Here is a 16,306-nt window from a genome sequence, read left to right on the forward strand (position 1 = left end):
ACTTATGATGCTGGTGGAAAAAGAACATGTTATTTTCCTGATGATGATAAATATTCCTTAAAACAAATGGTAAATAAATATATTTTTAGGAAACTTGTTAAATACAGTAGCATTTTAAAATTTAAATGATATATTTACTTCTGTAAATCTTTCATACTATTTTAATTGTTTACTGATTATTATATAATAATTACTTTTTAATGAACCTATAAATATTTTTAAAAATTTCTAGTTTGAAAAAGAAAGGAAGACAACTATTGATGATCAAAATGCTGAATTTGCAAGATTGTTTGCTAAGGTAATTGTAATGTATGATTTTTATTATTATTTTTTTATGAAAACCATGCAAAATATATGCAATACAAACTATTACAGGAATTTATTCCACTAAATCAGAGCTCTTAAAATTTTTCTATTTGTAGCCTTCTTTTACCTGAGAAAATTTTACATAACTCCTCGTATATAGGTATATAAAATAGGCATAAAAATAAAATCACTTACTGATGATAAATCATAAAACAGTTCTTTTATATACAAATTATTTTACTTTTTATTAAAGACAAAAGCAAATTTGCATTCTGATGAGATGAATGTGCATGTTTATTTTTACATACAAAAACTAAATCTTGGCTGAATAATTGATACTGTGGGATGCAAGGCATCTTCAGCATTTTGCAGAATTGACTGACTTTTAACCACAAAACAAAACTATTTATCATGCTGTGAATGTTTTTTTCTAGCATTTTCAATCTTAATCAACCTTTAGGAGCTCTCTAAATAAATAGAAAGATGTGTTTATAATGGCATGTTCACATATATGCCCTGAATTAGTAATGCAGCCTGAGCCTTGGATAGTGAAGACTGTCCCCGATGTTGAACAAGCAATAGAAGGGTTAAGCAACATAAATAAGCAGTTTTTTCCAATGGAAGACGTTTAAATTCAGGATTGACCTTAAGACGTCTACCCACATCTCAATATGGAAGTCTGGGATAGCAAAAGAGGTGTGGCAGAAAATAATGTAGTGTTAGTATGGGCAGACAAATCGAAAGATATGTTTTTCTGTTACAAGCTCATTATTATTAGCATAATGACTTATGCTAATAATAATAATGAGCTTGTAACAGAATACATCAATGAGACACAATGCACAGCATGCCATCTGCATACTGTTGACCATCTACAAGCAAAGGTCAAGAGATTTGCCACCATGACCTTAGTGAGAAAACTTAGGATGGAGAAAATAGCAGTTGCCTCTCTCTCAATACCAAGATTATTCAGATTTGCAAAAAGTGACAAACCTAGGAAAAGCATAAGACCAGTTTTAGACGTGTTGTTCATCTACAATTTTGTTGGGACACATGCTCAGTAGATTTGTCAGTGCATGAATACTGCATAATGCAGTTGCTAGATCTAATCCAGAAGCTCTAGAATTTAGAGCTGAGAGATGAGTTTATTATGGTTATGGATTTCAAAACACTGTACCCCTCAATCAAGCTGGAACCACGTTTTGCCACTTGAGAAACTTTCAAATGAACAAAATCAGCAATTCAGACAGCTTGTGTATAGAAATGCTGGAGTTGGCACACCTAGCTACATATTATTTTTTATGTTCAGTGGGCTGGTTTACGAGGAGAACAGGGTGACCATGGACAATCCCATATCCAGGACCCTGTGCAAGATGATCATGAGGTCATTGGAGAGTGGAACCATACCTAAATATAGAGACAAATGTTGCTCTGTATGTGTGTTATATAGACAATGTATTATTAATGTAGAGGAAGAAACCTAATATCAGGCAATTTGTCAAAGATATTAATTCTAACCCATTTGGCTTGAAAATAGAATTGGAGTATGAAAGTGATTGTGGTGGCACTTCCTCAACATCTCGTTCACGTTAAAGGGGTCATCAAAGATATTTACAGGAGGCTGACTTACAACCCAATATTTATAACCTGAGCTACATATCCCAGTGAGCTATATGTTTGTAGCTCTTATAAAACAAACATATACACATTGCACTAACATACAGGACAGGATAAGAGAGTTAAAGTACATCAAAGCGATTGTGCTTCAAGCATAAAATGATAAAAGGAATGATCAACAAATGGAGGACAGGAGATAGGGGGACAAGAAGATACTACAAACAGGATGGATATGCAGTCGTGGAATACATGATACCCCTCTGCAATGTTTGTAGAGAAATAGGATTGTTACTAACAGGAAAACTGTATTTAAAAGTAATCACAGGTATCTTTTTAAATACAGTTAAAAGGTATATACAAAATGCTATAAATGACAAAGTGGCTATTGACCTGATGTGCACTACTGGGAATACCAGTAAAAGAAAGCAGGAAGCATAATGACTTATGCTAAACAAGAGCCACTAGACAGGATAAAATAGCATAAAGATAACATCTGGAAGGAACAGCCTTAGTGACCTATACAATAACAGATGCAGATTCTGTAGCAGTAGACTGGAATCAAACAGAAATAATCCAAAAGGTGCAGAAGAAGTGATATATTAAATATGTGGAAGCATAAGCTTAACAGAGAGGGGCAGGCAGTAAATTATAGAGAGAACGCTACGATTTCAGCTGCATGGAAAGTGTTACTTGATAAAAATCTAAAAGCAAGCTAATTAACAGCACATTAGGAAAGATAGTATTTCAATTACAGGGTAGTGATTAATTTGCTAGTATAGAGATTGTAAGTACTGAAGTAAAATTTATAAAGTATAAATTAGAAAGCACATACTAGACTTTCACATGTGAAAGTCTAGTATGTGCATTTTAAAAATTTGTCTTGTTCTAAATATAAAATATTATAAACCATTATAGAATAAGTGGTTTTGTTTTTTTTTTTTTTAAATTGTAAAATTTGGATGTCTCCTGAAGAAGGTTGATTTAGAAGACCAAATACATTAGAATAATAAATGTTTACTGCGTGATAAATGGTTGTGTATTGTGGTTAATGCTGGTGTAGTTACTGAAGGGATGACTGACATTTTGATTTTATAATTGTCGATGCTGAAAATGGCACTTCACATAATACAAAATTTTATTGTTGTCAAATTTTTTACACTTCATAGTCTAAGAAGGTTTGACCTACATAAATTTTAATGAAGTCACTTTTACATTCCGTTAATTTTGCAACGTTCATATCTTTCATGAAAATCGTGACAGCTGTCATATACATTTATTCATTGTGACGGTACAGAACTTGTGAGAAGTTTGATGATGCTGTGAACAGACTGTGCTCATCTGACCAAATCTGACTTGCATTACAATATTGTCAAACTCCTCACAGTATTCTTGAATTCATTTGATCACCTGATATATGGTATATTAATACATTTGCAACTTCATGATTTATGGAAATTGGTGATACTTTTACCGGGAAAATCCAATTTTTAGTCACATCTAGAATATAGTTTAAAATTATGTTTATATTTATAAATAGCATTTTAAATCAAAAATATTGTTATTAAAATATACTATAAATTGCTTAAAATATAGTTTTTTTTAGTTGATTTACAGAAATTTAATTATTACATGTAATTCAATATACAGTAGTACACTTTCATTAATATAAAGTGATTATTGTACAAGTTTTTTCAATTATATAAAAAAGTTTTAATTAGGGGAATTATGTATAAAGAAAAGTCAAAAGGCTATTACAGGAAACACGTATTTAAAAATCTGTTTTTAAGTATAGGGTGTTCCAAAAAGAATGCTGCTGTTTTAAATAGTTGTAATTATGTTAATTATTATCCAAGAATGATGGAATGTACATTAAAATATTGAAAAATTATCCAAGATTTACATTTTCCATTACAATTTCTCAATGTGTGCACTTTGTTACATGCATTCAATACTTATATTTTTTCTATGCTCACTATAAGAAGAATATGAATATGACTATTGTGTCACTCATTTGACAACAGCCATAGTTGTGCAGCTCATGCAAAAAGTCATTTCACACAATGATAGGCAATTCTGACTTTGCAGACTGCAGAACACATTGCCTTCTCTATGGAAGTTGCCATTTTCATTTAAAGCACTTCCTACAGGTAGCAGACAATAAGACATTTGAATGCAGATGGGAGATGAAACTTTGGACAATTACTCTCTCACTTGGTATATATAGCATACTTTTCAGATATAATTGACATAATTATAGTAATTTAAAATGGTAGTATTCATTTTGGAAGAAGACTACTGTATGATGGTAAAATGTGTAGCTTGTATTAATTTTAAAACTTATTCATTTTTTGTAAGGAAACTGTTAAACANCAGCTCATGCAAAAAGTCATTTCACACAATGATAGGCAATTCTGACTTTGCAGACTGCAGAACACATTGCCTTCTCTATGGAAGTTGCCATTTTCATTTAAAGCACTTCCTACAGGTAGCAGACAATAAGACATTTGAATGCAGATGGGAGATGAAACTTTGGACAATTACTCTCTCACTTGGTATATATAGCATACTTTTCAGATATAATTGACATAATTATAGTAATTTAAAATGGTAGTATTCATTTTGGAAGAAGACTACTGTATGATGGTAAAATGTGTAGCTTGTATTAATTTTAAAACATATTCATTTTTTGTAAGGAAATTGTTAAACACTTGAATCTAATAAGACTATATCATAAATTTTTCCTTTAAAAAGCATATTTTATGTCTGGGTTTGCTTGTAACAAACCCAGACATGCTGTTACTAGGAATGCTTTTCATTGTTTTTAATGTATTCTAGTTTTAACAAAACAAAGCTTATTAAATTGTAGCAGAAATGTCTTGAAAGAAGTCATAAAAATTTGTTATTTATTTATTATGAGATACTGCATATTTTAAATAAATTAATTTATTTAAAATATGCAGTATTATAAATTACAAACAATTTAAAATCATATAAAATTTATTATTAATTCAATAAAGAGAGTAGAAAAGAATGACACTGGTTTGGATTAAATAAAATACAGATTCAGATTAGCAAGTGTTCATTGCATTGCAATTGTTTTCAAATTTTTTAAATGTTACTTTTACACTCATTGACATAAAAATTAGTACACCAAGGAGTTATCTGAATCGAACGAAATTGTACATGTACGAGAATAACAGTGATATATAAGTAAGTGATTAAAAAATGAAAGCAAAAGGATAATTTATTGAAGGAAAACTACAAATGAAAGGTGGTTCTAGTAATCTGTTGAGCTACCTCTAGCATGATACATGATTTAAAATGGGCAGGCATGAAGGCATACAAGCCATATGGTGTCCTGCAGCATCTCAGTCCACAGTTGTTGCAAGTGGTTCTTTAGCTTGGTGAAACTACTAGGCTGTGCAACTTGGCATTCCAGGTGATCCCAGATATGTTTAATTGGTGAGAAATTGGACAGGGAATGTGGCAGAGGCAGTTATATGACACTCTTGCAAGAACCATTTTCTAACAGGACAATGCTTGCCCATTGTCCTGTTAGAAAATGGTTCTTGGGAGCCCTGCCATGAAAGGCAACATCTAATTGCAGGATGTCACTAACATACTGCTGGGCTGTGATATGTGATTGCACTCAAGACCATCATGTCAGCTGTGGGATGGTGTGCCACTCCAAAGTGTAGGCAGGATTGAGCAATTTTCCATGGGGCCTGCAGGACACAACCATCATCAGTGTCCAAACTGAATCTGGATTCATCACTATAGATGGCCCAGTTCCATTTCATTGCAGTCCAATCCCATCAGGAGCGACACGACTCCAAACAGAGGCGATGGTGGGTGGTGTCGACGGCAGCACACATAATGGCTGCTATGATAACAAATGTTTCTCACCCAGGTACAGACAGACAAAGGGACCTGTAATGATGGCACCATCTGTGTTCAGATGGCAGACAATGATGCAATTGGCTATGTGCATGCTTGTCAGAGGACCAGGCAGTCCTCTCAGCAAGTGATGTGCCAAGAGCACCCTGAGTCTTGGTGCCATGTGTGTGTGAGCTGTCTTTCATCCACTGGTTCCAACATCTCAGTGTTATCTGAATGGCCTAGGTGATGTGCTATTTGGCGAGATGACCATGTGATTTCGCTCAACCTGATGATCCTTCCCCTCTCAAACTTGGTTAGTTGTTTATATGGTCTTCGTGTGCAACGTAAAGGCATCTCTAGTGATACAACAGGTAAACTACAGACAGGATGTTTTTGTGTGTGTTTTTTAGGCCAAGGGGAGACAGTTTAACTCCCTCTGCTGGCATTATACAATGAGCCATCATGCTATAACTCTAATAATTTCTGTATCTGCTTGAGACTTATCTTCATGCCAAGTTTCACAGTGATACAACAACTCCTTGGTGTGCTAATTTTTATGGCAGTGAGTGTACTTGAGAACTTTTCTTTTTTAATGCTTTGAATTGTAGCATAACTGTAAAACATTTTAATAAATTTCATTATTATAAAAATGATAAGTGGATGAAAAGTGCACTTAAATGTTATAAAAATATAAATTTTATAATGAAAATTTTGGATTTAACCATTGTAATTACGATGAAATCTGCTGATTGTAATTATGGATATTGTTATCTGTTGTTTAATGTTATCAAAATTAGCAAGTTCCAAAAAATATGCTATATAAGAATTTGTTTATTGTGTTGAGTATTTGTTATTGTCATCAGTATCTTTGGGTAAATAAGCAATCTTTAAGTTATTTTCTCACTGTCAGTCTTAACATGTGGCTAATAATGTACTGTACAATCATTCGGTTATTATGTTTTAACCAGTGTGTTAAATGAGCATTGTAATTGTTGTGTGTTCATAACATAGTAGTTTAAGCTTCTAACATTTTTTCAATTATATACTAGTTGTTATTAAATACTACAGCAAGCATATAATGCTATATGAATTACATATTAATTAATAATAATTATTATAATTAATAGATCTTAGTTTTAATTTTTTATATTGAAATCACTTTTGCAAAATACAACATAAAAATTTTAGGTATTGATAGCCAATATTATCATCAGAAATTACTTTTAATACACATATTTTTCATTAAACTTTTTATGTTTTGATTAGCAATCAAAGAACGATGATGACGAATCCTTTTTGTTCGAAGCAGCCAAAATAGAGCCTCGAATAAAACAAGAATATCGTGACAGAAGCCAAGCGATACATGGTAAATTATACTTACATATAATTTGAAACTGAATAATGTAAATGTTTTATTAAGATAAAATTCTTTATTTAGGAAATCTTTAATTTATTAAATTCATTTTTGAAAAAGATACGTTCACAGTGGCCAAGTGGATGAANTTATATTGGATGAAAAGTGCACTTAAATGTTATAAAAATATAAATTTTATAATGAAAATTTTGGATTTAACCATTGTAATTACGATGAAATCTGCTGATTGTAATTATGGATATTGTTATCTGTTGTTTAATGTTATCAAAATTAGCAAGTTCCAAAAAATATGCTATATAAGAATTTGTTTATTGTGTTGAGTATTTGTTATTGTCATCAGTATCTTTGGGTAAATAAGCATCTTTAAGTTATTTTCTCACTGTCAGTCTTAACATGTGGCTAATAATGTACTGTACAATCATTTGGTTATTATGTTTTAACCAGTGTGTTAAATGAGCATTGTAATTGTTGTGTGTTCATAACATAGTAGTTTAAGCTTCTAACATTTTTTCAATTATATACTAGTTGTTATTAAATACTACAGCAAGCATATAATGCTATATGAATTACATATTAATTAATAATAATTATTATAATTAATAGATCTTAGTTTTAATTTTTTATATTGAAATCACTTTTGCAAAATACAACATAAAAATTTTAGGTATTGATAGCCAATATTATCATCAGAAATTACTTTTAATACACATATTTTTCATTAAACTTTTTATGTTTTGATTAGCAATCAAAGAACGATGATGACGAATCCTTTTTGTTCGAAGCAGCCAAAATAGAGCCTCGAATAAAACAAGAATATCGTGACAGAAGCCAAGCGATACATGGTAAATTATACTTACATATAATTTGAAACTGAATAATGTAAATGTTTTATTAAGATAAAATTCTTTATTTAGGAAATCTTTAATTTATTAAATTCATTTTTGAAAAAGATACGTTCACAGTGGCCAAGTGGATGAAATCACTGGACACTGGTCATGAGTTTGCAGCTCACCAATGGGCTGACCATTTGGAGTTTTCTGGGTTTGTAACACCTAAATAAGTGTGAGGAACCGAGGTTAATGCATGTGCCTTAACCCTTTCCCGGCAACTGTTTGGCAAAAACCACTCACATTGTCTGTGGATGGCATTTCCTGCTTTGGGTATTTTATGCTTTGATACCAGAGTAACAGACACCATTAACAAACTTAATAAGAATAAAATTTTAATGAATAACTAAAATTTAAACTAAGGTTACAGGAGTTGGGTATAATAATGAGTAAATAGTCACATATAAAGGGGAGAGCTTATTTTATTTACTAAAATTCACTGATAACATATTACGGGAGCCGAGAGAGAGTTTACAAAAGTAGGTGAAGCATTCTACTTCTTTTCCTTTTTCATGATCAAGGTTCAGTCAGTGGTGATCTTCTTGGGATGATCTGATCGGAGAGAGGTTGTTCCCAATTGATGATCGCCCCAAAGTTGGGGTGTATTGTCTATATTCTCTTTTTGCCTGGGATCAGGTGATCGAATGTTTTTGGAGACGAAGGTTGGTTTTGCAGGTATTGGGTCATAAGTGGCCAAGGAAAACAATAAGATGTCGTCTAAATGGGGCAGATAGTGTAATAATTGGTTTCTGAAATGTTAGATTCATCCTGTTTATTTGGTCGAATGTTGACATTCTCATTTTTTAACAATAGATTGTTATAATTTCTTAACAGTTGTTGATGAGAAGGGTGACATTCAATCCTTTTTCTGTGTGATGTTTTCTTAATGATTGAGATGGAGAAAAGGGTTAAAAATTCTTTAAATTAGAGAAAAATCGTGCTCTTGATCTCACATAAGGATCTGTTTCCCACAGAAAGTTCTCCTGGGAGGCATTCCCCTTGGCAGATCTCGTGTTGCATTGCCATAAACAAATAAAATAATTGGAAAGCTATAAAGAACATTTATGAATTAAAAATAATAATAAATATCCATTAAAGTTTTTATTGCAAATTTATTCAAATGTACTATTACAACAGATTAATTTATTGATAGACAATTTCACGTTTACTATTTTATACCAGACAATAAAGTTTATTAGTTTATTGCTTCATGAGAATAATAAATTCTGAATTGTTTGTCAATTTTTGAACACATTGATGCTAAAAAAAAGTATCTGAATGGTGTTCCGCAACCTCAGAAGGGTTGAGAACTACAAATGTATAGCATCAAAAATTGTGTTGTACATAAAATCAGAATAGTTTTTTTGTATGTTTAATACAATAAGTTTATTGCTGGAATTTATTTTAAATTGCATTTCTTTTATTTTTGTATGATGTCATATATTTAAAATAATATAATTTTTAATTATTTACAGAACACATGAGAAGATCTTCGGCTCTGAAGAAGTGTCAGTTCTGTTTAGACAGTTCCCATATGAAGAAACATTTAATCGTTTCTCTTGGAAAAACTGTAAGTAGTTGAATATTTGTAAAGCAATTGAATTAAACTGTTGTGTAAAATTAATTGTTTAATTAAAACAGTTATTGTTTCAAAAATAATATCTATTATTTTAAAATTTTGTTAAATATCTGGAAATATTTTATCAGTTAATTATTAATTTATAATTTAGTTTTGATGCAAAAGTCAATGCAAACTTTTATTAGGTTTGAAATTTTTTGGAAATTATTGCTAATATAAGAACCGTTGTTTGTGTGTCTTTCCCTCGTGCATGTTTCTGTCTGTGTGAGTGAGTGTGAATGTGAATTTGTTTTAACTCCTGCAATTTTAGTCCAATCCAGATGAAATTTTGGTTATATTCATTTTATGTTGTGATGAAAAGTATAGGCTATAGTTTTATCAATTTTGGGTTGGTGTTAACTCTTATATTGCAGTGATGTCAGTGACCTCAATTAGTTCATGCTTAATGAGGAAATTTCCCTTAAGTTGCATTTTTAAATATTTTGGCAGTGGCCTATTTTAAACTTACTTCATTAAATTTAAACTTTAAAAAAGATAGACATATCATGTCACTTCTATAATAAATTCTTTAAATATCTTTCCATTGTGACCATGTGATATTATATTATTTAATCAGAAGTAATGATATAATGAGCCTGTTATTTAGAAACTGTTATTGCTTATCTAACTAAGTACATGTAATTCATCTTTGTTTTATCAACATGGAATTAAAGGTTTTTTTTCGACAAAATAGCAAAAAACCTAGAGTAACTGTAAGAGTAAAATTGGTCAGGTAAATTCTAGATCTGAAAGAATAAGAACAACCGAGGCTCCTGAAGGCTGTGAAGTCCAACTTGAGCAACATTGAGTAAGAATGGCTTTCTCAATGATTGTAAAAACAGCATTACATCAATCATCGAAACAATATTCAGGTGTCTATTACTAAAGGAAGACGGCAAGGAAATCTTTTAAAAGACAATAGAGTTGTGAGAAGCCAGGGGATAGTGTGTCAAGCTCTAAATCCCTGTGATCGGCAACAGATCCATGAGATCTACTCACGGTGTCACTGGATGGCGTTATGTTAATTTCTAGTTCAAGTGGGAGTGTTAGTGAGGTCATTGATAAGATGCTTGCAATACTAGAGAAAGATCGACCATTGATAAAAATTCAACACAAGTTTAATAAAGCTAAGACATTACAAATACAAATCTGGGGGAATTGTATTCCTTGTGTGTAATCTAGTACAAATACTTAGAGTGAGTTACCGTTATTGCTACCAATAGCTATTTCTGACCGAGAAAGAGAGATCGTGCATAGGATTGGTTATTTTGCATACCTCTGGGCAGCATGGAACGTAACCTCGTAGGCTAATTATTCAGAGAGAACCAGAGAGATACTTGGGATGACACGTACTCCCTTCACAGTGTTATAGATAAATCTATAGGAACTTCTTTGCGTTGGAGGGTACGTCACAAAGTAAAAAGTCAGATTCTTGTAGAACGATCGCTTCGATGAATGGTTGTCTGGTTGTTGTATCCCCATCTGGTGTTGGAATTTGGTCAGGTGATCATACCTGGAGAATAAAAATTAAACAAAGTCAATTCCCAGGTTTTGTATTTCCTTCAATTGTTTTTAGATTTTCTTTGTGGACTAGATTAATTGTGAAGTGTGAGAAAATTGATTGTTTTAACAAATTTTCATTATTTTCATGAGTCGATGTGAGGGGAAAGGACTTGGTTCAAATCGTCGACTGTTGACAGTCAAGTCAACATTTGATATATTCTTTCCAATTTTAACTCTGTGGGAAATGGGCGGAGATAAAGAAGACTTTCTAAAATGCGTCTTTTTGTTAAAAATTATAGAAAGACAGCTCCTGGATTCTCAGTGTATTTACTCGGAATGTAGTGTATAAAGAAATTTTGTAAAGAAAGATTTTAATATTATTTTAATATAAAAGCCCAAATCTGTTCACATGTATGCAAGTGAATTCTCTGTAACTCCTATTATTTTTATCTACTCAAGGTGAAATTTTGTTGTTGTTGTTTTTGTTACAACAGTAGTATAAACTGCTTAATGGATTTCAGTTGCTAATATTTCTACAAATTAAGAGATACTTTTAGACTTGAAAATATCATCAAAAATTTCTTGAAATCTGTACTCTTTTCAATTTTTTAATCTTTACTTTCTCATAAAAAGTATTTTATCATACTTTATGGAGAATTTTAAGTTAATAAATTATTAGTATTTTTTGATTTTAATATATTAATCGAAAATATAATTATATCTGTAAATGTTGTTAAAATTTTAGAGTTATATATATGTTGTGTGTGATTTTTTTCCCAATATAACTTACTACAAAAGTTAGTTTAGCAAAAATACATTATTAAAGATAACAAATATTGTCAGTTTCATATATTCCATTCCAATTTCAAATTTCTGGAATAAACAAAAATTATTCTGCAATTTGTTCTATTTTTTCGTGTAAAGATAAAACTATATTTGTTTTTAATTAATTTTTATTGAAACACTGTAATTATTGATTAAAAGTTTTTTTAGTCATTTATTATATGATTAAAAGGAAAAACTTTTAGGTAATTTTAAAAAATTTGCTTTAAAATCTGAACACTTTTTACTTATATAGAGATATTTATTTCAATATAATAATATCTTTACCAAATATTAGAGTAAATATAAGTGATTTATTTTTGTTAAGATATTTAATTAACAAAACTCATTAATACATGCATAAATATACAATTATAGGTGTACTTATCATTGCCCGGTTGCCAATCGTTAGTTGATTATCATTGCTACATTGTTCCAATGGATCATGTTACTTCTGGTACATTATTAGACAAAGATGTTTGGTCTGAAATTCAGGTTTGTGGCCTGTTTTATCTTAATATTGATTCTAAGTACTTAAAATAACAAAGAATTTTAACTGTAGTGTAATCTATAATGTTTTAATGTAAGTTTGATTGTATTGAATGTAGTTAAAATCAGTTTAATTATTAATCTTTCAGAAATCATATTTATTATATCTATTTTAATTTAAAACAGACCCTAAAGAAATTCCTGATTAAAATGTTTGACAAAATGGATAAAACTGTTATATTTATGGAGACAAGTATACATCACCGATGGCACCCTCATTGTTTTATTGAATGCATTCCTGTGCCAAAAGAAGATGGTGATGTGGCTCCTATGTACTTTAAGGTATTTATTATTAATAATGTCATTGTGTACTTATGTTTAAAACTGACAATGTTTTGAAAACATTATATATACTTTGTATAAATACAGTAATGTCTCTAATGCTTTTTGATCAAACAAACTAGCTTACAGATCCTTGCAATTTATATATTTCTACAAAGCACATGATTTAGGATTCTAGCCTTGACTTTTTTTTTATTAATTCATTCTCACAAAAAGCCATAACATTCACTTTTCTTGCTGTCTGCTACTGGCAAACTTCAATTACAAACTTTACAATTTACTTTTAATGCCAGTTTGGGTAGTGTTTTTATTAATTAGTTCATAACATAAATTAAACTTTTAACATGTTAATGTTAAAAGTTTAAAAATTGAATGGTTCATTCCAAAGCATGTATGCTTTTCAGTGTAAAATCATTTGCCTTTTTTGAACTTCATAACATCAAATATTGTACAGGATTATTCATAAACTGCACAACTGATACTATATTTTTTAACATTGAAATAAAGGTAAACTCTTCAAGGTTTTTTATGTGAGTCATAAATGTTCAATGTGTCCATCTTTGCTGATGTGACAGATGTCTAGCTGATAATCCATTTCCTTCCATGTGCATGTCAGTTCAGTCTCTCGCAGAGAATTTGCCAGGCAAGGTACCAACTTCTAATCTTGCATGTGTAGACTTGCAGGGGCTATGCTCATAGGTTTGTCGAACACAATCCACAGTTTGTTCACTTGGTCCTGAGCGTTGAGGACAAGGGGCAGTGCACAAATAGCCTTTATCTTGGAATTTTACATACTATTTCAGGATGTTTACATGGGTGGCTCCTTATGGAATTATGCCCAAAATTGCTGCTGTACAATTACAACAAGCAAGGTTCTTGCATATTCCAACACACAAGATGACTTTTCACATTTGCTTAGTGCCACATTTGCTACTATTGCCTCCTAGCAACAAATCACAACAACTATATTTAAAAAATTTAATACAAATACTATGTATTCATAACATCTATTGTCAATACTAAGTATTCATAGTATCAACAATAAAATAAATTTTACAATTATAAATATTTAAGTGTTTAGAGATGAATTAATGATTTTAATATGAAATACCATATTTAGCAACATTATTAAGATTTCTGAAAAAATTTATTACTGAAATTAATTTTTTATCAAAAGTTTTGATTAAAATTAAATTCAAAATCTCTTTAATCAGTTATCTGAAACGTCGGTTATCCGAAATAATTCCAGTCGGCAAATTTAAATTTTCGCTAGTGCTGTGGTGCTGCAATCTTTGGCTATATCTTGGGCTATTCCAATATTTTTTTTTGTTGATGTGTGTTTTAGCTGGCAGCACTGGCACTTTTGTGTGGTGTTTTTCTGAGGACAGTGTTGAGCCAAATCAAATGTTTTTGATACTAGATCAACTTCTAAAGTATATTTTTTTTTTTGGTTTTTATATTTTTCAATATATTTATTTTGTTTGTACAAAATAAAAAAATAATTTTTAACGATACAATAGCCACGATTATTATTTTAGAAAGTTTTCATTAGGCTTAATATTGACGAAAATTCAATGCGAAGCGACACGCAACAGAGAAAAATTTCAACATGGAATAGGTTAATATATTTTTTGTACATAATTGGTTATCCGAAAAATAAGTTATCCGAACAATTCCAGTCCCCCAATTGATTCGGATAAACGACGCTCTATAATATTTGTATTCAGTATAGTTGTTATATCTATGTACTTACATTAATTATTGACAAATGATAAGTACTGTCCATATATAATGTTTGTTGTTATTGCTTCTGAAACATTTGTTTATTCTTTTTTAGAAAGCCATTATGGAATCTGAAACAGAATGGTCACTTAACAACAAATTAATTGATCTTTACAAGAAAGATCTTCTTCATTCGGTAAGTTTAATGTTTAAGTTAATCTGCAAATATAATTATAATTCCCGTGTCTACCCAAAGAAAGAAAAAAAGACCTAAATTGCCTTTATTGTTGGAATCGCTGACTATATATATATATATATATTAAATAATTCTCTAAATTCCATAATTGTGTGTGTAGATGTAAAGGAACTTATATATATATATATATATTAAATAATTCTCTAAATTCCATAATTGTGTGTGTAGATGTAAAGGAACTCTTTTGGTGATTAAATGATCTAAAAAACAGAAATTTAACTTCATTTACTGTTGATTTCATGCATTATTAGATGCATTTTGGTTACTGCCATTCATCAGTAACTAAGATTATTTAAAAGATATTTTTTAACTAATTTTGTATTTATATATAACAAATTTAATGAATAACCCTTACTTGTAGGCCTGGAATGCATTTGATAATGGATGAAATCAACCAGAGTAGATGAAATTAAAATTCTACATTTTGAATCATTGAATTACAGTCTTCCTTTACACCTGCAAACACCAGATTAGACGAAAAAATTCTTTAAATTTTTTAAATTGCCATTTATCAAAAGAAACTTAATTTATATTACTGGTTTAACCAGAAGTCATGTTATTTTAATTCAAAAATTTTCCCCTGAAAGGGGTTAGATGACTGGCTTGACACCCTTGCTAACAGGAAAAGTATGGTGTACAGGGGCATTTCACTACTAATTAGAGGTGGAGAGCATATATTTTAAATTAAATTAATTTATTTAAAATATATGCATATAAAAAAATTTGTAAACTTGTGTATCAAGAAAATTCAATCTTACGTAATAAACAATACGTAGAAATGACACACTGGATCCTCCTATGTGTTCAGGATGGGCATGTAACAAAATTATTGTATCCATATAAAACATTAAAGCAATTTTTGCAAAATTATCTATTAGTCTTTTTCAGTTTGTGTAAAGGCATTTGTTTTATCTTAGGTGCCGAAAGGTTTACCTTATTTTTCGGTCGAGTTTTCAACAAGCGGTGGTGGATTTGCCCACATCGTTGAAGAAGAAAAACGATTTCCACCACATTTTGGAAAAGTAAGACTCAAATTTAACCTTTTAAATAACGATTTTTGCGAGTAGGTAACACAATTTTCAATATTTTAAAGGAAATCATCTGTGGAATGCTGAGTATTGAACCCTTTAGATTTAGAAGGAGGAAGCTTTTGAAGCCAAAAGAACTTTTTGAAGCCAACAGAAAATTCATGAAGTTAATTAATGAATCACGAATGAATTATACCTGCCAATTATACTTGTCAAATAAAATCATAAATAATGTTTGCTAAATTGAATATTTATTAGAGATGGATGAATGCTATTTGCAAATACTATGAATACTCCCAATGTGGTGCCATACGTAGTCACGGAGCAGATCCAGAAGTACCCCAAGAGGGGCTAACTCAAATATGACACATTCACGTGCCAATTTATTTGCGGATTGTTGTATAAGCCACTGGTGATCGAGTGGACAAAACCATGGAACATTATTATTTGGTTGTGGGTTTG

General features: G+C 30.6%; 2 protein-coding genes across 3 annotated transcripts in view; both read left to right on the forward strand.

Annotated features, from left to right (window-relative positions):
- LOC111636208 (CWF19-like protein 2) overlaps positions 1-41 on the forward strand; it is a 4,254-nt gene extending 4,213 nt beyond the window's left edge. Inside the window, exon 3 of the mRNA XM_023381411.1 lies at positions 24-41. Coding sequence (XP_023237179.1) covers positions 24-41 — 18 coding nt within the window. The remainder of the gene's footprint in view (positions 1-23) is intronic.
- On the forward strand, positions 7-16,087 carry LOC111636210 (CWF19-like protein 2). Of its 2 annotated transcripts, XM_023381417.1 has the most exons (9): positions 7-69; positions 233-298; positions 7,069-7,168; positions 9,540-9,634; positions 12,386-12,502; positions 12,683-12,838; positions 14,676-14,756; positions 15,734-15,838; positions 15,910-16,087. In XM_023381417.1, the coding sequence occupies exons 1-9, from the start codon at positions 67-69 to the stop codon at positions 16,084-16,086; spliced, it is 900 nt and encodes a 299-aa protein (XP_023237185.1). In that variant the 5' UTR covers positions 7-66; the 3' UTR covers position 16,087. The 2 variants fall into 2 exon arrangements, with proteins under 2 accessions (XP_023237185.1, XP_023237186.1); XM_023381418.1 differs by lacking the exons at positions 7-69; positions 233-298; positions 7,069-7,168 and adding an exon at positions 7,750-8,019.
- The last annotated feature ends 219 nt before the right edge of the window (positions 16,088-16,306 follow it).

Source organism: Centruroides sculpturatus, unplaced genomic scaffold (genome assembly GCF_000671375.1).
Source record: "Centruroides sculpturatus isolate CEXI.00-Female unplaced genomic scaffold, Cexi_2.0 scaffold1102, whole genome shotgun sequence".
NCBI classification, from domain to species: domain Eukaryota; kingdom Metazoa; phylum Arthropoda; class Arachnida; order Scorpiones; family Buthidae; genus Centruroides; species Centruroides sculpturatus.